The following is a 27,040-nucleotide window of genomic DNA, read 5'->3' on the forward strand; positions in this document are numbered from 1 at the left end:
TTCACATATAGCAACAAAAGCCAGCTGTTTTGAACGTATTTAACCTTTTCTAAACTAGCTTAAGATACCCAGTATTTACTTATACCACAAGTGCACGTGAAGAATTACCATGGATCAGCTAACACTAAAGAATTTATATGACTCAGCCCTTTTTCTTATTTTCTAGGCAGCATGATAAACATAGTACTCCATTCTACATTATTTCAGGAACTACAGCAAGGCATCTCCATAAGAGTTACTACCAGCACTTCCATTGCACAGATGCAGCAAAAATCACAATGCAAAAAGGACCTAAATCTGATCCATAGCAGTCAGGTAGACAACTGAATTTGGTTGGTTTGGACTGACCAACAGCAACACTGGGATCAACATGAGTAATGTAAAATGGAATCAACTCTCCAGAGAGTTATTTCATTATACATAAAAAGCTCTCTTAAAGACAAAGGTTTCTGAGATCATTTGTGCAGCACCCAAACAATGGGGTCCTGGTCTACTCCAGTGCTCTTAAATACAATGAGAAAAGAAATAATCTGTATCGTGTGACTTCTACCCAAATATTCTGCAGGTCTTCACCGAGTGAAGTTTGTCTCATTATTTCTAAAAAGTTTTACTAATCGAGTATAGTAATCGTATGTTGCCTGAGGTGATGCTATGGGATAGTCAGACACAGGAATAGTTCACAGATGTGCCCCCCAGATTTTTACTTTGAGCAATTGTTCTTGCCTCCTAACACACATAGTATATAAATACTTACACATACATGGATACGGGTGGGTATGTTATTCTCAAAGCTAAGGAAGTCTGTGGTTAACAAAGATACTTTGCTTTCTTGGATTCTCAAACTGCTATTATGGACCTAAATTACACTTCAGTCTATTATAATTCTATTGCGTATTTCATTTTATGCTATTTCAAGCCTCTGCTTTTTTGTCTTATACTCACCATTTGGTCAGAATTGTTTCCAATATGAAGGGAACGATTTGTCAAGTCAAATCCTCCAAAGCTGCAGGTTCTCTGCAAAAACAAACCAACAAATGATGGAAACAGTTTTATCACAGTGATTGCTGACTCAAAATATTGCGATTTGGAGAACACCAGTGAAAACACATACATCTGCAAAAATGGAAACAAACAAACAAAGAAACAAAAGGATGGGAGATTACAAATCTAGAATGCTGTTAAAAGCAATTTGAGTCATTTGCCATTTCCAGAGACAGTCCCTTGGCATAAGGTCTGTTGCCACTGAGTCATCTATTGCCTACTCTTGATTTTTAAAAGAGAAAAGACTTTCTGGTCTGAGGAAACTGTTGATGTTATGCATCAAGTTTTCCAGATTGTTAGCAACTCACCTCAGAACTCCCATCTGCCTTCATAATTTACTTTGCAGTAGCAGTGAAACAGAGAACCATCAATGTTTTAAAGCATTGGATAACCTACCTTCTGGAAATAGCTGTATACACTAAATTTCCACAGAAATACAGGGAAATGGCTGACACACCTGAAGGCCGTGCTATCATTCAACAAGACCTGAACAGACTGGATGAGCTGGGCAGAGAGGAACCTAATGAGGTTTAACAAGAGCAAGTGTAGAGTCTTACACCTAGGGAGGAATAACCACATGCATTGTTACAGGTTAGAGGATGACCTACTGGAGAGGAGCTCTGTGGAGAAGGACCTGGGGATCCTGGTGGATAACAGGTTGGCCATGAGCTAGCTGTGTGGCCTGGTGGCCAAGAAGGCCAATGGTACCATGAGGTGCATTATAAAGAGCGGGGCCAGCAGGCTGAGGGAGGTGATCCTCTTCCTCTACTCTGCCCTGGTGAGGCCACATTTACAATACTGTGTCCAGTTTGGGCTCCCAAGTTCAGAAACATAAGGGACCTCCTAGAAGGAATCCAGAGGAGAGCCACAAAGAACATTAAAACCTTGGAGCATCTCCCATATGAGGAAAGGCTGAGTAACCTGGGTCTGCTCAGATTGGAGAAAAGAAGACCGAGAGGGGATCTGATAAATGTTTATAAAGATGCCTCATAGGGTAAGAACTTGGTAAAAGGAGGGAAAAAACAATCCCCACTTATCCATAAGCATTGTGTCCCAGTGATTCAGTAAGCCCTAGTACCAGATTAGGTATTTACAATCACACCACTAGTGCTATGAGGCAGCTCTGCTACTCCTGAGATAAAGTATATTGTATTTGCAGTGGCACAATCACTTGAATGACTCAGTTTTCGCTGAATGCGCAGAAGCACTTTATCATAATCATCCTGCATGAAATAGGAAATCAGCACTATGATATAATTTTCCTCCTAAGAGCAGAAGGCAACCAAACTCAATACAGTTGCATTTCCACAGCCAAGATCAGACTGTGTAACAGCTGAGTTTCTACTAAAGCTGTGGTAGCGCGCTTAGGGGGCTCAGAGGGAATCCAGCTTTTGCCTTGCAATCCAAAAGGTCGAGTCTTTGGCTATTTTTCTATCCAAAGAACAACGAGATACACAGTACTCAAACAACTGGCCTTCTCTAAAGGGCAATCCAGGAAAATAAGTGCATGGCAATTTATTTGTATGGTTTCAACTCCGGGCTCTAAGAAGTTAAAAGTATTCTCTTAAGAGTTAGATGTAAGACAATCAGGAGGCATAGAATCAGCAACTTGTCAACTGTGAATTCTTAGGGCCTGAACCACTCAAGACAATAACTTCAAAGACACTTTAAATCTCAGCTTAAGACACTCTAAGCATGCGATGAGAACTACAAAGGATTGCCCAGTTAGTCTTGCGAGTGTGTAGTTGGGAAATCTCACCACCTGAAAACCACCAGTCTTCAACACTTCAACAGAAATAAACAGATCTGATAAAGTGCCACTTAATAAACAATTAGATCAGTTAGTTCCACTAACTTGAACATTCTTCTTGCTCACATTACACATTAACTACTTTTAAAAGGTTATTTTTCCTGGATTTACATTGAGTGTTGTGCCCATCACAGCTACTGAAACTAAAAGCCAGCTTTGTCTAGGCCTCACATCAAAAAAAGTGCCATAATCTGAGACAAACAACAAGTAATAAGACCACTTTTTAAAGCACAACACGTTTAGCTGTGAGTAATGTTGTCCTGTAGAGAATCCATTTTAACTTATCCTATAGCGTATGGTAATCCCAACTATGACGAAAGGACATCTGCAACTACTCTGAGCAAACTCATCTGTCAAACCAGCCAAAGCTCCTCCTACAGCAGCCTCATGAGATCAAAACATCTGTTGGTTAAAAGCTTCTGAACACATGTACCACATTAAGGACTCTTATTCTTTCATTATGGACCTTCCCATACATTTAACATCATCTTCTGCCTTCAGTTCCAGTAATGACCCTGTAAATTACGTACCAAACAAAAGGTTTGTGGATGAGGAAAGGGATATTCAATGGAATGGCCATGCAATCCAAAGTATTATATTTTTGGGAGAAAAGAAAAACTGATGCTATTTGAAAATTCCATGCATGTCCAGGTCACTGAAACAAATATAATAAATGAAAAAATGAATGGCAAGGCAAGACAGAGTGACCAGTTCCACTGAATACACAGGCATTGCAGTTTCCGTGAGGTTGCAGCAAACAAACATTAAGTGTTTCTAGAAAGGAGTGGCATTATCTGATGTTTGCTAGCTCTCTGTGGTTTCAGTAAGAAGTGCAGTAAAAAGGCATGTAAGAGCAGTGTGTCTCTACCATTTATTTCATTTAAATGAGGCTGGAGAAGCAGTTAACAGAGGAGCTCCTCAACAACAACAACAACACTATCCATTTCTTCTCCGATTGTATCTCTGTGAATAAGTAAAAGTCATTGCAGGTGGTTTTTATAATGAAATGACTGTAATTAAGTCTACTTTCTAGAAGAACTGAAAAGCTTGTTGCTGGTGTCTGTATTTACAAGGACAGCCTTAGAAAGCATTTTTAAACAACGCAGCATCTCTAGCTCATGTAAATATGCTCTTTGGCCTGAGATACCACCTCCTTACTGTTCAACCCTCAGAAGGACAAATCAGGCTTCTTTTATCATTGTACTATCATGAAGGGAAAGTCATGTCTTCTGACTGTGTCTAGAAAAATAAACACTATCAGAAAAAACACTGAAGAAGTCAATTAATGGCACTGGGTAGGAAAAAAAATCCTAAATTTCAGGTCCATAGAGCAAAAAGTGCACCACAAGGATTTGATCAACTCCCACACATAATTCAAAAGAACAAGGCTGTGACTCTTACACTGAGAATACCTCACACCTGAAGAAATGAAGTAGGCTAAAATAAAATCTGTAGCTCAAGAGGAAAAGCTTTTTTTCTAATGTAATCTTCACTGGAATATCTTGCTTAATGTTATGAGTGAACTGCTGTTTCCACCCACTGAAGTAGGGAATATATCTACACTGTCAACAAGAAAAGAGACTTAGTTGTTTCAGCTTTGGAAATCTGGCTGGCCCCAAAGGCAAGTTCCCAGGAAACTCAACATCATGGTGAAGGGAACTGTCAAAGCTAAATCATATAGCCAGGAAGAGCCTTTGGGTCTCTCTGGAGTGCTCAAATCATTTAATTTCTCATTGTACAGTACCACTTCATTTTTTTTTGCCTCCTTTTAATCCTTTTCCACTCTGCTCTGATGGAAGATAACACCTTCACCTCACGCAAAAAAGGAGTGATGGTGGCCAAGAAAAGAGCAGCAGGAACACTTCTGATCAGCAACCAGGAGGGTAGTGTCTAGATAATACAAAACTCCCTGTCCTTCTACACCTCTGTGTGTTGACAAAAGCTACAGAGCTGGGTGGGCATTTTTATGAGATACAAGCTGAAAGGGGTAGGTCCAATACGAGACAGTAACAGAGGGCTGGAGAGAAATGGAGCACAATTAACTAAGCATGCCTCAATCCTCAATCCAATTTTGTAACTCTTTCAGTGTGCCTTTAAAAGAATGCTGACTTCCAAAGCATTGTAAAAAAACTGTTCTTATACTGTCTCAAAGCTTTTCATCGGTGATCTCAATTTATGTTCTACAGGATTTAAACAACAAAAATTGTTGTCAATTGTCATATTTGCTCTCTCTTGCAGACTCAAGAAAAATCTTCTCTGATGCAATTTTATCAAACTCCTCATGGCAGAAGGGCATATCTTTCCTTATAGCTGAATTCCAGTGCTTAAGCTTTTCTAATGGCAAGGAAAGCAGGAGAAGCACCATATTTTCCTTAAAAGTACACAGCAGAAACAGAGTTGACTGCAACCTCACAGAAACTGGAAGACCACCTTCATGTAAACTCTTTGACTCACAGACTTTTGGTGGATTCTCAAGAGAACCCTTTTAGTACAACGATCCACTGTGGCAGCCCACTTCCTCTTGGCCTCCTCATCCTCCTCTAGCAGGCATCTCCTCAGGTCCTGCTTGTCAGCCTTGCTCAGGGTCCTGTCAGTAACGGGACGCACCAGCTGTGAGAGGTTGAGGTGACTGTACAGGCTTCTCTCCACCACATAGGTAATATTGAACTCGCTGACAGAAGTGCGCCCTCGTAGCCTTCTGTTTGGGAAGCCACAACCTCCACCCCCTTTCGCTTTGTGCCGCAGTAATTGTAGGTCGCAAGTTGTGGCGGATGCTCCTTTCCTAGCAGGGCGCTGGCAAAGAAAAGCTCTGGAACAGGAATAGTTAGTATCCATTTTCTTCAATCGGATCTGCTTCCTTACACTCTGAATCTCCTCCAGGGACACCAGAAGATGGTGCTTGTGCCTGTTGCTGTCATAAAAGCAAATGCTTTCTGTACTTACCCCATGGCTCAGCGAGCCGAGGCTCTTCTTCATCTCCCCATCTGTCAAGGAGCGGCAAACTTTCTGGGTCTTCTCATCTTCTGGGTAAGAAAAAAATGTCCCAAGTTTCTTGGGAGGCTTGATAAGGCCACGGCTATCAGTTTTGCTGAAGGTTTTCACCAGTTTCCGGCTAGCTCCCCAGGTATCAAGACTGCTAGATGAGGGAGAAGTAGTAAGAGAGTCCGAGTCATCCTCTGTCTGCTTCTCGCAGGAACCGTCAAAGTAGAATTGCTTCTTGTGAACTCCAGAGTAAAGTGCTGATCTGTCATCCAGTATAGCAGAGTTGTCAAGAGACTGCTCTTCTACGCCTGCAGGGGACAAAAACAGGACAAAACACATCATAGTTCATAATTCTCTGAGACATTTCTCTATAAAATCTTTTTTTCTTGTTGTTTTCAAGTAAAATACCAACAACCATCTACTTAAAACTGCAGGAAAAAAATTTCTTGATACAAGAAGCTCAGCAAGTATTTGCAGCTGGGTAAATCTGAAGGAGAAACATTCTCTTGTGAAGTGAGAGTTCTGGGATGAGACAACAATATGTAGACTACAACATCCTGTAAGTAAAACAATTGTCCTTTTGAGTTTTTCTCATTTATCTGCTGCTAAGTAAGACCTCAAATGGTCTCAGAAACCCTTAAATGCTGGAACTGGGGCCTGCTTATGAAGTTTTTCTTATGATACTTGTGTAAGATACTTTCTAAAAATCAGCTTTAATGAAATCACAATAGGTGGGAAGTATATCTTCTTAGTAAAAAAAAAGACAAAAACCACAAGCATCGTCCATTTAGGTTGAGTTTTCCAAAACCCAATGCTTTTTCTGTAAAAAGCAGTATCCGTCCCAGAAAGTTGTAGAGCTGAGCTTTGGGCTGAAATGAAAAGATCTGGGATTCTGATAGGGGAAAAGGAATCAACCTTAATTAAAACAAAATTTACAGATTTAAAGTAAAAAAGAAAGTAGGTCAAAACTGTGGCTGTTCCAATTACAACAGTGCTCTGCTAATGACAGAAACTCACTGTTTTCACTAAATACATATTTCATAGAAAGGGAAGAAAACTTTTTGAAATACAAGTAGTGGATATGGGAAAACAGCCAGGACTCCTTACTCACATAGTGCAAATGCAGAAAATTACCTGAAACTGTGATTCCTTATCACATTTATCATTTAAGAGACATTTTTTCTCTAGTGTTCTCTGCTGTGCAAAATGCAGATATTCAGTACAGTAACAGGAAGAGAATCAAACAAGAGTACACATCTTGCTCAGTCCTGCTTGATAAATGTTACTGCACTTGTAGGTAAATAACAGAAAGACACACAGAAATAGTAAACTTCCAGTATAACCCAACTTCACCTTCCTCTTTGATGGCTTCTGCAATCCTAAAGCAGAGCCAAGTTTGAACCATTTCTAAAATACCTATGGTTTACTAAACTCATTCATTCAATAATAGGGGGAAGAATTTAAGACAAAAGAACATTATTTTCCTTGTGTAAGCTTCCCGTCTCATCTTCAGTTCTCTCATTGGGCAAAACATGTTTGACACTTATTTGCAAAAGCTAAGACACTATTCTACCAGCATAAAACTCAGTGTGACATTGAAGGAATAGTGGATATATCTGACACAGCTTTTACTAGTGAGAATTTTTCTGGGGTAGGTCTGCAGACTGGGGTCTGACTTTAACACCAGTCCACTTTCACTGGACTGCCCAATCTGTTCTTCTTCCTCCACTAATTCTCAATCTGAACAGAAAATTGACATTGTCTTGGGACTGAATATGTGCTGATAAACAACTTCAGTCCACTAAGTAAATATGTTTTTAAACAGCTTGTAAAATATGCATTCTGTGTCAACACTGTAACAGATGTTATTTGGATTAAGTCCATGACACAAAGCCATAATGACACAGATGTAGATGTGATTTGTTTTTAAATGTTATACAAGAATGGTGCCCAAGAAATAGAACCTTCAGTTTTGCAGCTTACTGAGGGAAGACTTAACACAAAACACACGTGGATTCAGATATTGGCACATTCTACTGACCATCAGATCACCAAAATGTACATTTAATGCAATAAATATTCTAGTATTTCTCAACAGTAAAAACATTTGAGAAGGATCTTGGACTAGGATGCCCTTCTTTAAAAACAATGGAAATGTATATGGAATTTTGGCAAAGCTTTTTCTTCTTTAAGAAGGAAACTCTGAGGATTATGAGGAATCTTCTAGGGAATTTCATGTCAGTTTTCAAACCAAGCTTGCTGTCATGCTTGGACAAAAGCTGTTGAAAATCAACAAATTTACTGTGAATACACTGATGTTACGATATCAAATTTGATATCCAACTCTCAAAAATCTGGCCATCTAGGATTTCATGTAACTTCATGCTTATATATTGATTTAAATTATAGCAACAAACAGCTCAAGAAACAATTCAGTCAGCCACAGGTAACCTGGAAGGGCAGATGGAAATCCCCAAGTCTGACCACAAGTATCATCTGTGATATTGCAGAATTCTCTGACATGTTCAAACAAGAATACAGACCTACATTACCAAATGTGAGGATGGGCAGTATTTAAAAAGCACTTATAACACACTGTATGAAAACCTGTGTGTGACCATGCCTTACTGAAAAAAAAATAAAAAAGACATATCTATTCCTAATTTGTAACAAGCTACTTACAGGGCCTTCTACTTATGTAGAAGCAATTTATAAGTAATCCATATTGTTATTTAACAATAGTAGTTTCTTGCTATGGAGACTGCCAGGAGACAGTGTACAAAAAAAAAAAATGCCACAGAGCCAGATAAGATAAAATCTCTGAGTTATAGATGAATTATGCAGAAAAGCCGAGGGTCAAAAGAGAAAAGATGGACCGGAGATGGAGAAAGAAGGAAGCAGAGTAATATTTTTTTTAGATCTTTTTCTTTTTTTTCTTTTTAGTTAACCCAGTTATTTTTCTGTGAGGAGTACGGGTGGAAAAACTCAGTGGAAAAAAAAAAAATGGAAAGAACTGAGACACGTAACTGAAAGACTGAGGGGGAAAAAAGGAAATAAGGAGATGAAATAGAATCACAAGTAAAGGACTGTGAGAGAGGGAACTGAGAGCAAACCAGTTAACAAGCTGAAGAGAAACCTGGTCAAACTGTAGGAAGGCACCTGCACACCCAGCAACATCTCAGCTGCCTGCTCCTGCAGCTGCTCCCACTCCTGGGGTCTCTGACTGATTGCTCCCTGCAGCTTTTTCCCAAGGTAGGAAAGGCATCTCTGGCATTCTTTCCTTAGAGCAGGGGGAAAAACAGCCCTGTCTTGTCCAACTCTTCTCATAAAACATGCTTTGCTTCCCAGATTTATGCCCTCTTCATCTCCCCTACGAGATGATAAAAACCTCATCAGACCAAGATAGCTGCCCACTGCAGAGCCCTAAGGTGGTCAAGCCTTTCAATCCAGCTAGTTACATGAGCATTATACATGGGACAGGTCAGATATTATAAAACTGCCTACAGCTTCCTGCCACATACCCGAGAAGATACACGTGTTCTCCCTAAATACACTCAGAAGGAGATATAACGTGGCTCAGCTCACTACAAAGCTGAGGGGAGTCATGGCGTATGACCCTGGGAATGACACTAACATAGATGGGTACCCACAGTTCCAGTAAGGACTCAAATAGGACTTTGCAGAGAGACTACTCTCAGGCTCAAGCTTCTTTAGTCTGAATGCTCACACACAGATTCAGGTCATACAGAGTTAATTTTGCAGCACGGCGTTCCCAGGGGCTGAACTCTGTTTCCCATTTCCCCACCCTCCTCCTCCTCCTCCACTCTCTCTTCCACTCCCCCTCTCCCTTGGCAGCATGGCTCATTCAGGAGCCAAACTGCAAGCAGGCTCCTCCTGAATGAGGAGTTAATGTTATGTGAGGCAGCAGCTATCCCATGAGAACATCCGATGGAGTTTCTGTACTTTTGCCACAGAATGATACCATGCAGTGCAACTGCTCTACCCACCAGCCACTCCCCTCCCCAAACTTGCTAAGTGCTTCACCTGTGTCTCATCCCTACAGCTGTCACACAGGCCTGGGAGATGGGAGTAAAGCAGTGGGTGCTCTGCTTACCTCCCTCAAGTGCCTTCAGGGCAGCTGGCTGTAATCGCTTCTACTCTTATTCCCTCTACAGTGTGGTGCATGCAATATAAACCAAGTTCTAATCTCTTAATAAAGGGCTCTCCAGAGCTCTGGAAATGCCAGGAGATCAGCAGTAACCACATCCTAGACAGTCACTTTCTTCCTTCTACTGTCTCAAAATGTAATTACTTGGGTAATGCATGCATCATAGGCAAGCAGCCTTTCCCAGTGTCCCCTCAGAACACTTCCCACCCCTGCCCCCTTCTGTTCCCTCTCAACAGAAAAATGTATTCACATATACGAGATTAGTCATATATGTGTCGATTTTACCTTCTGTACTGGGCTTTTTCATTTCTTCCACTCTTATGAGTTTCTTCCTGACTCTGCGAGTAGAATTTACCAGCTTGTGCAATCTCTTAAACTTCACCGACTCCTCTGTTTCATCATCGGATTGTTCTCTTGACTGGCAAAGAAACAAAGGGAATATTAATAAAGTAGCTGTTCCACCGCTTGCTCCTTCAAGTCAAGTTAACCCAGTTCGTCTGCTGCGCCGTGTCAATGCAGCTCTGTAACTGGTGTTATATTTTCAGCCCAGGTCAGAGAAAAACATTCAAATTACTGAGGGTTTTCATTTTTTCTTTCTCTTTTTCTGAAAGCATGACATACCATTTTGATTTCTAAATCTGTACAACGTAAGATTCTAGGCATTGAAATGCATTCCTGCCCTCGTCTTTCTTCCCATGCATTGTGTAATAACCACTTCCACGTCTTCTCTCAGTACGTTTCAGGCGTTTCTCTTTCCCGGGGCTCTTCTTACCATACCAGTTATGCTCCTGTGGTTTGGGTCAGTCACTGCTCTGTCTGGCAACTCAGAACTTGCAGTTTAAACCTGGTTATAAACAGCTTCTCCAAACCAAAACTCTGTCATTGGCGACTTCTCTTTTTTCTTCCCTCAGTCTTCCCAGAAAATCAAAACCAGCAGCATAAGAAAGGGACGGGAAGGAAAAGGAAGGAGGAGACCTCATCTGCCTCACTCAAGCTGCTGCAGTAACAAAAAAACTCCTTTCCTCCTCCCTGCTCCCTGCGCTCCTCCTGAAGGCTCTTGAGGCCGAAATTAGGATGGACACAGCATTCCTCCAACACTGACCAAGGGAAAACTCTGACCTTTTCAGATATACAGTGCAGTCCATATTCCCCAGCATCCCATTTCGTTTTGCATCTGATCCAGTATGCTCAGTTCCAGCTGTTTTCCCTCAAGCATCAAACATTACAGAGACAAAAAAAAATTCTCCCTCTCCAGCAGCAGTGACACAACAAGCTGAAACAATCCACTCCTTGTGAACGAGAAGTCGGCTTCGATTTTTGAGCCAGATTCAGCGCTCGATGTGCTACTTCCTCTGTTTTAATCAGTTCAGAATGCGAGTGGCGGTGGGGGGAAGGGGAGAGGAGGCCAGCAGGATGCTCAGGCTCGGCCAGGATAGCCCTGGCACCGTGCACTGCACATTCCTGTGTGCCGCAGGCTCCAGCTGGAGTGCGGTGCAGATTGCGTACCTCACTTTGCGTTCACCCATGGACCCAGCCAGTCCACTGCATTCCTAATGGCTGCCTCTAAAACCTTAATGTGACTTCCTGTCAGTGGAGCTATCTGGGTTTCCATGGCATCCTCATCCTTTTTCTCCTTCTCCTTAATTAAACTCTAAAAGCAGAAAAATCCCCAGCTGATGTGAGCCAAAAAAAAAAAAAAAAAAAAAAAAAAAAGGAAAAAGGGAAGGAAAAAAAATAAAAAGGCCACTCTCCTCTTCTGCTACAGGAATGCTGTCTTTGCTTATAAAGGGTAACCCAAATATATAAAATCGCTCTCTGCTTTTCAACTGCACTTAAATATCTGGATGTGGTAATAATGGTGGATGCCACAGGACAGGACACCAATTAGCAGTTGTACATGCACGAGCACATTTTCAAAGGCTCAATCTGTGCCTGAAGGATTCAGAACTGCTTTGAAAGCCTCCCTTGCAGGAACACGTTTCACAGAGCCAGCAAATCCATGCCAGAGCAAACGCCAGTCACTTTCTGCAAGGGCACTGCCAACTACTGATTTTCCACAAATTTCCTTATATTCCAAAACAAGAAAGAATACCAAGTGGGCAACATATGGTGGTAGGAATTACCATTCTGCCATCCAAGAGCCGCAGGAATGCATTTATTATGGGTACATACTGGATAGGTGATTAATAATCTTCCTTCAGGAGAAATAAGGCCATAGAGAGGAGTAACAGACTTGTTTATATCAAGATAAATTAAGCAGCAAGATGAGCATTCATTCAGAGATTATGACTGGGACAACTCAGTGACATGTCAAACAAGACATACCTCAGACATATTTAGATAAGATGAAGAATGGACTATCAACTGTAATCAAGTTCAGTCAAGACTTCCTAGGCGATTAAGCACATCCCAGCAAGCAATCATCATGCATACTTTGTGCTCCAGGTACATTTATTTTAAATGCAATTACTCTCAGCCATTGCTTTCCTTCATTATTTTGCATGCACCTTCAATCTGTAAGGCTCCTGTAGATAAAAAAACCTCCCTCCAAGGATTTCACTGATGAATAGGAATGCTGTGGCACAGATCAACCAGCCTGAATTCTGTACCACCCGTGTCCAAAAAGGATCTGTCCCCCTCAGCGTCCTCTACAAAGATTCAGTGGCAACAACAAAAGCTTTTACATTATCTAATGTTTGCAAACATTACTACTGCAGAGAAAGCAAGTGTCAAAACAGCTCCCATACAATGTAGCAACATCCAATCCAAGTGGGTGGTAGGGTAGATCCCAACCACACTTCCAAATAAATAGAAGTGCACCCTAATGAAGGCCTAGCTGGTATTTCCTGCCATTTCAGGACTCTTGGCACCCTTTGTTCCAGCAGCCAGGGTCCTTTATGTGCACTGACAGACACTTCCTAGCCCCGATGCTCAGCTGGGAGAGCAGAGAACAGCCTGTATTTAAGAACAGGAACCACCGCATAAATAGCCTGACTGAAAACTTGTGTCAGAATCTTTCTCCAGCAGTCTATTTCCTACTGTTACGGGATAGCAAGTGGCATGGAAAACCTTTAGTAAAGGAAAAGGATGGCTAATAAGGTTACATAGAAAAGCCTACAAACATCTGCAATAACACCAGAGGTGCCGATCAGGGAACTTGTTTTTTTTGATCAAATGATGCTGATTCCTTGAAAATGAACCTGTTTTGAAAAAGGATCGCTTTTGATTCATTTCCTGATTGAAAAAAACACCAAACCAAAAACACCTTAGAATTATCAAATTATTCCATTTGGGCACATGGAAAATAAGAGTTTAATTTTCCAGCTCAAGCAATGTTTCCTTTCGCAGCTAGTATCAAACAGAAAACAGAAATGTAAAACATTCAGGCTTCAATGACATATTTGGAAATTATCAAACTTCAACATTTTGATTCATCCAGCCCATTTTTCCTCTCCAGCTTTCAAGATGACAGGATGGCCTTTTTTGGTTGCTTTTCCTGCCCTCAGATGGGAAAATCAGCCCAGCCGCTGCAACTTGCAGCAGACTTGGCAAGAGGTATCAGCGCAGCCTCAGCAGCTGTGCCCCGGCAGGGGGCTGCAGCGCCCTTTTTCCTTCTGCCCTGCCACCTTCCAAGCATTTCAGCACGACACAGCACTATGAAAAGGCAGACATAACCTGTTACAAAGGGGACAACACATCTGCAGATGGTGAGGCTGTTCTAGGCAGGAAGGCCTGCTGAACTTGGGTGCACAGGACTGTCCCGCCAGCCTCAGCGTGGCTGTGAGGCTGATGGATCTCCTAGGGCCTCTCCAGCCACCCCACCTTACTGTGGGCGCAGGCATCTTTGTGTGCTCCAAGGGGAAAACAAGAGGATTTGCAGTACTGTAAATAGGAACAACTTAACTTCCATCTCCTCCGCTCCAAATTTTTCCATCCGAAGACCCATATGGCTCAACTTTTAATTATTTTGGCTAATGCTGTATGTAGTAATTCTGTGGTGAATGCTTAAGTGTTTCATTTCTGGTTTCCATGGCAACATTACATCAGATTGCAGACAGCTGGCTCCACGGTCCTAAACCATAACAAATTGGCCCAGCCAACACAGAAAACTGCGCTTGCTTTAAAGAGATAGCGCTGCTGGGGAGCCAGCATGGCTGGTGGGGCCCCTTGGCAGTGCCGGTCGGGCGGAGTCGCCTTCCCGCTCGCCTTGGAGCAAGTGTGTCCCCAGCACATCTGCAGTGCTCTCACAGCGCGGAAGGCCGCCAGCTCTCCAAGCTTGGAGCTCTGCTGCACAAGCGCATGCAAGGCCACAGGGAAACGGGGGCTAAATTAACAGCATCTGTAAGCACCCAGGACTGCATGTGGAGGGCGGCAGCCTCCACGTACCACATGGCTGGGAAACCGCAGACAGGCCAAAGCCCATCCCTGCTGCACAGCTCTTCGTCACTAACAAAGGCAGACGTAAGCCTGCAAAGAGATTCTCAAGTCTGCAGGAGACCAATTTCCTGTGCTTTCCCTATCACTTCGTGCTTTCCCTATCACCTCGTCTGTTTGGATCACCCTTCTTACTTGTGCATCTTTAAAGACTATTCATTGCCTTGAACATAAGATCAGAGTAAAATGCTGTATGTCCAGGAGTGAGTAAGAAATTAGCACGTGCACTTTGATATTCTCCTCTTGGTGTCCTCTTTGCTTTCTGCAGTGTTTTTCTCATTCACTGCTGCCTGCTCTGGAGAGAAGGAGCACGCCTGGCTGTCTAGCTGTAAAACATCCAGTCCCTTTCACACGCCAGAGAAAGAACAACATATAATCCTAGCTTCTCCCTCTGGACAAGTGCTTTACACATACACACACACAGCCCTAAAGTTTATTAGGGTACTTGGAATTAATTGGCCAAATGTGAACCAGAAGTAGCTAGCTAGCTTTCGGCAGGACTGGGTTTGGAAACACTACAGGGTTACAGCAGTAGCCCTTAAAAAACATAAGATATGCAAAGCCCACCAGCCAGGTCCAAATAGAAATGTTCAAGAAACATCAGGACAGTAGACAGTTAAAGCCATCACAACTGTTTCAGCACCATAAACAAAAACATACGTGACTTTTACATGACCTGTATGAAGCCATTTAAAGGAATGTTAAACCTTTTAAACCTACTTTATGTTCCATATTGTCAAGCCCCAAACAGGAATCTTTAGGAAGCTTCCCATCTAAGAAACTGGAAAGTGTCTTAATAGCCAATTAAGCTCAAACTGCAATTATTTTTAACTATCAGCCAATTCTTGTCCAGCAAAGAAGGGCAAAAATATGCATGTGGATTTGTAACATGTCACATTATTCTCCCCTTAGTAGCTTATTAAGAGTTAAAAGCCCTACTTTAAAACGCAAAGGAACGCTGTTCCTTTTAGGAGACGTGGTTACACGTGTCCTTTCTTCTCTCCCTCAAACAGACTTTACATCCGCCAAAAAAAACAACCATTCTAACTTTTTTTTTTTTTTTTTTTTTTTTTTTTTAATTATTAAAGATGCCTGGACAAAGTCAGAGACAGGAAAGTAGGACAGAAAAGAATTTATAAGCCCAAGGAAAGGAAGAGAAAAACTAAGAAAAGCTATGCATGCGGTGCCATACCTGAGAATAACCACAAAAGCCTTTTCTCTCTCTTTCTCCCACTCTGAAACAGAGGGCACATCTTCTCCATATCACACTATAAGCTCAGTGACTTACCAGCTTCGGCATTTATAGGCCTAAAGCTCAGTTTCGAGTAATTCTCCGAGTGCTCAAAATGCTGTCAGCTTCGTGACCCTGAAATTTAGGATTAGACTCTTCTTCTTGAGTACTGCATTCGCTCAGAATCCTGTGCACAAAGTGCCTCTTCTCTGGAGTTACATTATCAGACACCAAACTGGTTCTGATTTCAGCGCTGAGTATGTAAAGAAGAAAAAAAGCGTGATGCTGGACTCAATTAGCTGTTTTCTCCTCACTGATTGATTCCCCCGGTTACTCGCGAGCTGCATAACTTGCAAGAAAGGCATAAGTCATCAGCTCTAAGCAAATCTTCTATTCACCACAAGGAAAAAGGGAGTGTTGTACATGGCAAACAATCCCTGTTTTCACTGACGAAGGCTTGCTGACCTCTTGTTGGCCTCCAGTTCCTTAATTACTGTCTATGGAATTTCAGTTAAAGAAAAAAAATACAGAGAATCTCTGCAAAGCCAGGACGATGACTGACCCTCAAACGCGACCACTGGAGTGGAGGCTGTGTCTATCGGAAATATAACTTGAGCCGTTTACCAGGCTCTTTAGATTTTCCCTTTTAAATTCTTTTGATGAAAAGCCCCCCTGACAATTTCCCTTTATAAAGGGCTAATTTGACAGAAAAATAAACCTGCTTTCATGTTTTTTAAATTAGCAAAATTCAATACTTTTTTTTTTTTTTTTCCCCCCTCAGATTGCAGCGCTATAAAAAAAGAACATGGCTAAGAACTGGAAAGGCAAATGATGTTTAATTCAGAAATCTCAGACTGGTCTAGAATTAGCCACACTGTGGCTTTCTGAAGGACTGTAGCATGACTTCCAACTGCTCCTCCTAGGCTGGGCTCAAACTTCCCTGCCTAAGAAACAGATTCTGAGATGCTCAAGTAAATTACAGTCAAGCATACCTAATCCCAGACCTTGGAACAGAATTTGGAACAGAATTTGGGCAATTCTTCCTAGAACACAAGAAAACACAGGCCAAAAACTCTGTTAATTAGGAGCAGTGCTATTCAGTGATGGGAAGCACTAGCAAAGGCACACTGCAAAAGCACCCTTTTTAAAACCAAGAAAAGATTCCTCATACTCAGAACAAAGCCTCTAACGGCCAGTTAATCTGGAATTACACCAGATCAGTCACACAGTAAAATTATAGCAAGTCTAAATATCTACCCCTTTTGATGACTGGCTAATTTTAAGGAGCCACCTGGCCAAATATCATTCCATTTTCTCCATCTTTGTACTAACAAATGTTCAACTTTTCTGTTCTGCAGAAGTCATGTAAGCTACATTCAACTGGCATGCTGTAACTGGGTTCTTACCCTTGAATTACTTCAGCCCCAAAACTCCAACGTAAAACCCCTCAGAAAATTCTAAGCTTTGGATAAAACCAGCTGGTGTTCTCCAGTTTCAATAACACAGCGGCCCACATCAAGTGAAACATGACAGCGACTTCCTTGAAACATATCCCAGATTCTCTCAAAAGTTCATGGCCACGAATGAAACTGATCTAAGTCTTGGGCCTTCAATTTGAGCTTTTAAAGTTCTGTTTCACTAATAAAGTTTCATAAACCTCTAATCCTTAGGCTGTTTATAAAAAGGTGTGTGAAACTCTGATGTGATAACCTGCATCATATTCTGAGGTTACAAACAAACAAACAAACAAAAAAGGACTCCAAAATTTGTACGGAAATCACAAGAGGTAAAAAAGATTTTGGCCACTTAACAAAATTAACTGAAGAGCATGAATTGCAAAGACTATACAAGTCTAAAACACACAGTGTTGGGTTCCCCCACTAAACTGAATGAAAGTCCACGTCTGATTTTGGTCTGTGGTTACTTACAGGGAAATCAAAGGAGAGTCCAACAGCTACTTTGGCGAAAGATATATTACACGTTAGCTAGTGACGACACTGCTTGCTGAAATTAGTGGGAAGTATTTGTCATAAGTAACAAGAGCAGAAAAATTTAATTCTCCCTGGAGGTCTGTCTTGATATTAGAATAGCTGCTTAGGCAAATTCCTAGATGTTAACTGTTTCCAGGTTTTAGCTAAATAATTTTGCAAAGCACATTGCTGACATTTGCATCTGCAAGCCATATACATTTCCTCATGGTGAACTGTTTCTCTCACCGATGAGAATAATGAATTTTAACTGCATAACAACTGCACTCACGTACTCCTCATCATAGGTGCATGTAGCAGAATGAAGCTCTGTTACATTACTTCATATCTGTTGCATTACAGCATTTCTTTCCAAATCTCTTGCAGAGTCTCCTACCCATGGGAAAGTGAGCATCTACTACATTTTGTGTTTTGGCAAGGGTAAGATGGCCCGGGGAGAATCCCTACTCTTTAGTGTAGACTGTATTACTAACGAATGGAGCGCATCACTAGTCCTGTAACCTCCGAGCATTTCAGAAAACCAGCTGTGGAAGGACAATGCATGAAAGTACAGTGAAATTCACTTCAGAGATTGTTTAGGGGGAAAAAAAAACAAAAAAAATGAGAACTCTTTAGCAAAGGGTGTGGTAATTCAAATTACATTATGGTAGTATTTTTGAACAATCAAAACTATTAATGCTACTGTTCTAACTGGGAGAAGTCAACACCAGCAGCAGGGAGGAAAGGGAGGCAAAGTGGTAAACGACAGGAGTGCAATTAAAATCTTCTATTGTACCACAAGTAAAGATTATTCAGTCTGGGTCTGCCAAATAGGACAGTGAAACACATGGCTTTTGAGATTCCTAATTCTTGAACCGAGAAAGGCTTTGTTCCAATTTATTCGGCTTGGTTTCTGAAAAGACGGGGGCAGGGAAACCACATTATGGATTACAGCATCTCCTGCTGGCTGATGTATGCAGTGAGAATGGTCACATGAAAAAGCTGTAAACCATGGTCTTCTATCCTCTACGTAATATGCAGAGAAGTTAAGCAGCTCCCCAGATGCCAAAAGGTATAAAAGACAAAGGTGTCAGAATATGTGTTCAACTGACTTGCCTTCCACGCTCCCAAAATATTTTAGGGTGAAGTCAAGCAATGGGACTTGTCTGCAGGTAGCCAAAACAGAAGTGGTTATGAGCACAATCACAGTCACTGCCTGTGCTATTAATACAAGTTTTCTTTCCAGTTATGATAGTGTTAAGATTTTTCTTAGAGACTCTATTAGAGGGTAATTATATTCAGTCTTCACATGCATAGGAGCAACTCCTGCTGGCAGAGAACAGGAGATATACTTGGACAAAGTTACTGCCAATTGTTCTGCCATAACCCTGTCCTGACATTATTTAGCACCACCAGCTAAACAGACACATACCTAGCGAAATCCTATTTCATGACAACTTGGCAGAACCTCCATGGCAAGGAATATCTAAATAAATGTATTTCTTCCTCAAATTCTAAAATGTTCTAGAGAAAAAAAAATCAGATCAAATAGGTTAAAAAAAAACCAAAACAACACAACCAACACCATACAATGTTTTTTCAAAACAATGTATAAACACAGCTGTGATCTCCTACTCTGTACTGCACTGATCTAACTTCAAACTTTGTGTTGTGTCCTGGAAACTGCAATGAAGATTTGTTTCTCTCATGAAGGCTTCTGTGTTACTACACCCATGGGAAACCCTGATGCTGCTAGGCACAGACAGAGATGGGGGAGAAGATCATAACAAAAGACGCAGCCATTCTTCTGCTACTAGATTCCAGTGAGAGGCACTGGACACCTCCCAACTGAGATCATTGGAAAAAGAGGACAGCTAGTGACTCCCAGGGCAGGTCCCCACGATAGCTGTACAGTGGGAGACTTTTACATTTTGAAGCTGTGTCTTATTATTGGCACTTTCTTCATCACAACTATTAATAGCAGCTGACGATATTACAGAAACTTGAGTATGAATAATAAGTATACCATCCAATATAATGAGGGACATCAGCGCCTTTCAGGAGATCTTTACACAAATTGGGTCACTAGACTTCAGAGCAAGGATGAATGCTCTGCATTCATTCACAGCCATACTCAGTGTCAGCTTCACTTTGCTTCTTCAAAGAGCATACAGGGCCTGGAGGCGGCAACAAGATCTTCAAGAACCGAAACACAGAAACATACTTTTCCATCCTTAAGCCTTTCAAGGAATGAGTTGACTTACAAAAACTGGAAGATCCTCCGATAACAGCAAAAACAGGCCTAACAGTGCATAGCTTTCAAAATGCTAGAAGTATCAATGCTGTCACAGTTTCAACACTACTGTTCAAATTACTAACTCTACATCCTACTCTAGTCTCTCCATTCATATCTAACTGCTTCTCAGTATTCACTGACTTCTACATTAGCTCCAGAAAATTAAAATGAAGGACTTCTTCAAACTGATTGTAAGACAGCACTATATAATTAGCAATAATAATGTTAACAAACGGCTAAATGATTCAAGAATCAATCAGTCATAAGAATAAAAATCAGTTTAAAAATTGTTCCATTTAGAAAACATCAGCAATCCGAATCACTGAAATACAGCATAACTCTGAATGATAAGGATTTGCTGTAGTTACACCCAGATTTACTCTGTGGCAACTGGTGCTATAAAAGTTATACTGCAATTACTCCTTTTCTTCCTACTCTTGCACTTACCAAACAATACAGCAATAACGTGTGATTCAGAGGAAACTGTGCCAGACTTGGTCTTTTATTAGAGTTAGTTTTGTGCCACAAATTAAATAGGTGCATAGGTAGTACAGTCCTGATTCAACAGCTACAGCATGTTGCCAATTCAAATGAATAAGACCCAAACACCATTCTTGTCCATTATTCTGCTTTTCACAATGGTAGTAGATACAAAACCAACACTGAATTCTCTTTCAGCCCCATTTAAAGATTTGGTGAATAAAAATGTCCTTGGGAAATAACACAAAAAACAGAAACAACAAAAGACTATTTTGGTTTAGCTAGACCTGTCTCTGTGTGGACTTGATTTGCTGCCTTCTACGACAAGGTGGATCAATAACAGATGGGAAAGAGCAAAAACGTGACTGGAAATTTTCCTGAGCAACGACCTCACTGTAGGAGACCCGCACATCTAGTCTCCTGTTTAGCAGAACTGTTGTCACTCACTCCAGAGAAAACAAATAGGATGCTAATTTCCTAATGGTAGGGGTGCCATGCTAGCAGTCCTGGGTGAAGAGGCTTTCAGAGGACAGATGGAAGAGCACTACTGTTTTCCTCTCTTCCACCTGTGGGCTGGATTGTTAGAGGAAGATTTTTATAATTTCAATTTTAATGTCTCTCTTCTGAGGTTGACATGGCAGCACATAGCAGGGAGTGGGGTTCAGAGGCTCTCACTGTGGCACTCCGCAATTGAAGGCATGTTAGACTACCTGGATGCTTGCGCTAACGAGCTCTGATCATTATCTGATGATCAAAACTGCAGCACAAAAGACCAGTGAGACCAACAAAACAGTTCAGTCCGAGGATAATTACAACTTTATTAACTCACATCTACAGAAGCTGTCAGCAAAGTTAATTAGTGGTTTGTTTCAGCAACAGCATATGTGTGATACACACACTTCTGTCACAATGTTCCTCCTCTGCTTCCCCCCACTCTCATAGTAAGGATGATGACTGGTTCCAATTAACAGTCTTTCAGCAGAGCATGCAGAAAGGATATATATGGGTTTCTCCTAACACTCTTTCATCGTCCAAGCAGAGCTCTGGAGATACAGCAGCTCCTCCAGGCTTCTGCTTTAGATGGACAGAGAGTTTCAGAGCCCAAAGGTTACCAAATGTGCTCATATTTTTAAGAAGCATAAAAGACACCTCAGGATATGGAAAGTAAGTATTAATTTTCAAAACCTCTTTCCCTTGACTTTCTTACTCCTGAGGACAAACAGGTCCTTATTGAAAATCCAGAATGAGAGTCATTTGTAAGCTTAAACCTGCTTTACATGTCAACAGCTGCCAAAATGCAAGGTAATCTGGTCTATGGCTACTGTGAGCAGACTTCATTTCAACAGAGATGAAAATAAAAATGCAAAAATCAATTTGTTAAAAATGATGAGGTGTTTCCGACTTGAGACATCTGACTAAGAAGAAAAACAATTTCGACTTCATTTCCACATTAGTAAATTAATAATACACACAACTTTGTTGCAAAGCAAAGGGATTGTAGTAGTAAGGTTGAAAGCTACCAACTGTTCTAAAATGGCAGAGAATCAAGTCAACTACTGGCTTGGAAAAGCTTTCATTTGTTTCTTATGAGAAAACAAACAGGACAAAGAATTAATAGCACAGAAATGACATCAGGCGGTTTCCCTGTGGATGCTGAGATGACCCTTCAATTCTTTGTTCATCTTAAGGATTTAAATTTAAAAGGATATGAAATGCATTCGCTTATAATTTAAAAGAGGAGGAGGCGAGAAAAAGAATCTTTAAATCCTAAAATTCAGTTCAGTATCAACACCAGCCATATTAGTCATAAGCATGTGAAGGCTATACAAGCTAAAAAATGTGGGGTTTTTTTTGTTTTGTTTTTTTAGCAGAATTAAAAACAACAATTATATTTGTCCACTAGATGCTATCTCATAGGTGGTTGCTCTTATGCCGTGGGCAGGCCTGACTTGAAAGTACAGAGAGAGATCACCTGATGTTCTGTCCCCATTTCTAGATTCCCCAAATGCTTAGTAACTACCTTTTTTTTCTTCTTGGAGTGCTGTTAGTGGCAAAGCTAGACCATAAAAACATAATGACCCACCCTCACAAGTCCTCCTAACCCTACCAGTGGGTTTCTATGCCTGGGAAGAATTGAGAAAAGAAATAAAAAGAAAAGCAATTATACTAGAGTTTTGATCTCTCTTAAATACCCAAGGCTGTTGAACAAGTGCGCATCAAGTAAACTAGAAATTATGCTTTTCCCAGTTCCCTCAATCTGCAAGTATCGTGCAATTCATTTTTATCATTGGCGTTCAGAAAATTTTGACAGAATGACCAAGTATGATCACAATGTTCCGCTAAAAAGTGCCTAGTAACAGCTTGGCCATGAAACATAAAAAACAGAGATCAGAAAAAATGCCAGCAGAATCAGAGGAGTCATTGCCCAAGGAGTTTTAATTCAAACCAGAAACTTCAATTTCAGTGACTCATATTTTAAATTACATTCTGAGGCTAGAAGGCAGTGGGCTATCTAACAGAAGGTTTCTAATATACGGAAAAAACATCTTCCCTTCATGGCCTCTATAAAATGAGTATGGCAGTTCCCAGTTTCCAAGTTCATAGAATACAAATCACACAAATGCCATTGAAATTCAACCGATTTGGCAAAGGAAGGGCTTGAACTCAGAATCATCTCTGAGCCTTGCAAAAGCTGGTCATTTCAGATTAATAGATACGTCCTTTGGCATAACAGCCTGGGTGAACATATGCCCTATCTCTAGATATATCTGATACTTTCCTCTGCTTGGTTTCCTCTCTCTGGCATGTCAATTACAGCCCAGAGTCTTTCACCCCCATTAACCCTAGTTGCTTTTAGGTCCTCTAAGAAAGAAGCCAAGCTGATATCTGTTCGAACATGAACTTTCATTTCTGCACATGAACTGCTCTTCCCGTGAAGGCAAGCAGTTTCACAGCTTCTGTTAAATGCAACCAGGATAAAAAAAAAAAAAAAACAAACAACAAAACAAAACCCAACAAACAGCAGATAGGGCAGAGGTATTTAGAGCAACAGAATGGAGATCCCTCAAAGAAGTCAGCAGGAAGATGGTACAAATCCTAGCAGAATAGTGGAGAGATGCAACGGAAATCTTGGCTCAAGGAGTAGAAACAGCTTACAGAGGTGATTTTAGAGAAAAGGTGCCAAGTCGTCCCATTAGGGAGCAAATACTGAGTCATATTTGGTTCTCAGAGGTATACACCGCTTGCGGTAAATTCAACATAAACCATTATCAGAAGTTTTATGAGAGAAACTCAGTATCCCTCTGAGATTTTACCTAAGAAGTGAGAGTTTAGTGACTTTTATATTCTAGGTATCCTAGTCAAAGGCCTTAAGAGGGGACAGTCTGGGCTATAAACACCAATGAAGCTTGACAGCTTTCACCTGGCTAGACAGCCAGTGCAGGAGAATCAAGATCCTTCCTTCCACATTCTTTGCACATTTCTGAAATAGCAGATCAGATCAGAAAGCAACATCAGCCCCCTCCATTCCTATCTAACTGAAGATGGGTTTTATTATTATTATTATTATTTTCTTAATACAAATAAGAAAATCTTTCTCCACCACAAAATATTTTAAACATCTCATAAGATGATATAGCATTCCTCTCTCCATTTAGGGAGAAGAATCTAACTCTGCTACAGTTAGCAGGAAATTCCATTGACAATAAAATAAATAAATCAATCAATGAGCTCAAAAGCCTATGATTCAATTATATGGGTTACAAAGAGCTTGGGCTTGACAGCCGAATGGGTTCTTCTGTAAGATTTATTTGTGAACTTTCAATTAGGGAAATGAAGTGGAATAAATTACTCAGTGAAAATGAAGATATTTAGAAGGAAAAATTAATTAATTCAGTATGGCATGACACAAAGACTGTCTGGTGCACATAAAACAAGAGAAGCTGCACAGCTCAGAAGCAAAAATAAGGCAAGAAAGCTGAGCCTCACTACTTATGGATCTGGCAAGAGCTGCAGACTCTGGGCTGAGAGTTAGCAAAGGCAGAGCTAGAACTGCATGAAGGCAGCAAGAAACTAGGATTTAGCCGGACCCTCAGGTAAGACACATCAATAAGGGGTAGGAAGGAATGAGGAAACTCTGGTGATTCACAGTAACTGAGAAGTAAAATGAAATAATTTTCCCTAGATAATCTAAAAAAGGAAAAAATAAAAACAAAAATCCAAAAGACCCCTTCCTGCATATTAAAGAAATTATATAGAAATTCAGTTTAGGTCTACAACAACAGATCCTGAAGATTCAAAATCCCCATTAAAGATTTTCTGTAAATAGAATGTAGCATCTTGGGATCAAATGATAAATTTGCTATTAAGAAAATCACCAGGTAAATCAGGATACTTGAAAGACTTCAAATATTAAATGGTATAGGGGAGCTATATTGTAAGGACAGGTACTTACATTACAATTGGAAGACCCATCAAATGTTGAGTAAGAACCATCAGGCCAGTCTGTAGCATCTACAGTACTTGATTGCCTGTGCTGGGACTCATACTCCTTCAGCTGAAATTTGAAAAGACAAGGAGCCCATTTTCCAGTGCGAAGCAGCTATCAATCTTCATTAAAATAGCAAGAGTTAATGTCCTTTCATTTTTCTCCCAGTAACACTGTGGAACTGGAAAAATCAGAACCTTCGCGTTGCCTGCCTCACTTGTTTAAAATATACTTATTTACTTCGCAATCAGAAGTTTTAATGATGAGATTTATTTTTTAAAAGGAAGTAATCTGCAAATACTCAATCTGGATGAACTGTAATTGGCAAAACATACATTATACATCCCCATGTTTGAAGTGGACAGACTACGTCACAGTAGGCTACCTATGTCCTTCAAAAAGAAAGTGACCTCCAGTGAAGACTAGGAGACATCGCTTGTAATTTCACGACTAGGAACTATTTTTACCATTTTTCAATTGATGTCTCAATACATATAACTAATCCTACCAGAGGAACTGATGATTTAAAGAGAAAATTGCTGCTAGCAGCTCAGACCGCTAGAGGGAAACAATACCAGTACACGCAGTGAATGGTAAAGATCAAGTGGAACACTTCTCCCAGAGAATTTGTAACAGCAGAGATCCCAGTGTTACTCCTTGGTAATTGAAGAATTGTGGTTGTTTTTGGCTCTTTTTTGGTGATATGATTCCCAGCAAAGCAATATTTTCCTCAGACAATAACACAGCTTTAACATCTACGGTAACCTATTTCAAACATACTGCGTCATCGAAGGGAATTCAATCAACTGACAATCTGCAATCCAGCTCATGTTTTATGAACCTCAGATGCTCATACAGAATTCCCGGTGCTCAATATGGGTATTTCGCACAAGGGAACCAAATTAAGACAGGAGCAGAAATTTAAGCATTGGCCTCCTGAATAATTAAAATCTCAGCAAAATTTCTGCAAAACCACAATAATTTACAGTTGTGTTTCATCAAAATTCAGATTTTATAAAGATACACTTGTGCCAGTCACTGTATTTGATCAAAAATGACATCTGTTTTTATTTTAATGTCAAATGCCAAAGAAGGCTGACTACGTTTTCCTGAAGGCTAAACCAAAACAACCTCTTTTCATCTAAAACAAAAGCAGAATAAACTTCAGCCTCAAAAAGTTTTGATTGCTGAAAATGAAAGCATTCATTCAAACTGCCCTTCAGCCATTAGCAGCAGGGAAATAACAAGAAATGTATGTATTCTGATGAAATTAAGGCAAGCACAGCAAAGTGTGAAGCGTTCTTTTCAGTATTTAAGCAAATCTATGAACACGCATCATAAATGCGGGCTGGTACAGGTGGCATTCAACTCCCTTAGCTTTAGACAACTGCAATGAAAACATCTGTACTTGAACTCTTCCTTGATTGGCATCCTTTATTGCCAGTGGAGAGAAGTAAATGCTTTAGGACTTGATTCATTTGCCATACATTAGGCATCTATTTTTGGCTAGGCTAAATCTCACTATTCCCTACCTAGAGAGATAGGACAAACAGGCAGTTTTTACCCACTTCTATGTTTTATAAGCAGCCAGAAACTCCAGACTGGTTTACCTCGCATCATAATCCATGTTGTTTTCAGGAAAAATAAAATGTGTACTTAACATACCCTGGCAAGTGCTTCCTCAATAGTGATCATTTTCTCTTTAACCATCATCATCAGCTGGATCCGTTCCTCATCACTCATCGTGATCTCACTGGCCACGTACCCCACATCCTCTCCTGCACAGAGATACATAAAAAGAAAAAAAAAAAAAAGCATGTGTAAGAGGTCATGTAGAAAGTGAAATATATTGGAACAGGATTTTATACGGTCTTCTGAAATCTGGTCACCACATGGATCTGGCTGGCCAGAACAGACTCTCCCCAGAGTAGCCTCATAGTTTGATTTGAAAGGACTGAATCATTTGTAAATAAGTAAACAAGAATAGGAAGTAAATTAGGACTAGAATACCCAAGCCTACTTTGACATTGAAATCAAGACAGTATGAGGGGGAGAAATAAAACATAACTGATATCACATAATTATTGACCCTGAAGAATGAAAAGAGAAAGCATTAATGGCAGCAAAGTCCAGAACTCAACCCTG

General features: G+C 40.6%; 1 protein-coding gene across 10 annotated transcripts in view; it reads right to left on the bottom strand.

Annotated features, from left to right (window-relative positions):
- The window catches only part of LOC140249527 (SAM and SH3 domain-containing protein 1-like), a 503,646-nt gene that overhangs the window by 22,807 nt on the left and 453,799 nt on the right, over positions 1-27,040 (bottom strand). For 6 of the 10 annotated variants that reach the window (XM_072331311.1, XM_072331314.1, XM_072331309.1 and 3 more), the window contains 5 exons: positions 26,561-26,673; positions 24,863-24,964; positions 10,287-10,419; positions 5,306-6,141; positions 943-1,014 (listed from right to left, as the gene is read on the bottom strand). In XM_072331311.1, the coding sequence (XP_072187412.1) occupies positions 943-1,014; positions 5,306-6,141; positions 10,287-10,419; positions 24,863-24,964; positions 26,561-26,673 (1,256 nt within the window). Of the gene's footprint in view, positions 1-942; positions 1,015-5,305; positions 6,142-10,286; positions 10,420-10,622; positions 11,073-11,120; positions 11,525-24,862; positions 24,965-26,560; positions 26,674-27,040 lie in introns of those variants that run through there. The other 4 variants (XM_072331317.1, XM_072331315.1, XM_072331319.1 and 1 more) reach the window with 4 other exon arrangements.

This window comes from Excalfactoria chinensis, chromosome 3, assembly GCF_039878825.1.
Source record: "Excalfactoria chinensis isolate bCotChi1 chromosome 3, bCotChi1.hap2, whole genome shotgun sequence".
NCBI lineage: Eukaryota > Metazoa > Chordata > Aves > Galliformes > Phasianidae > Excalfactoria > Excalfactoria chinensis.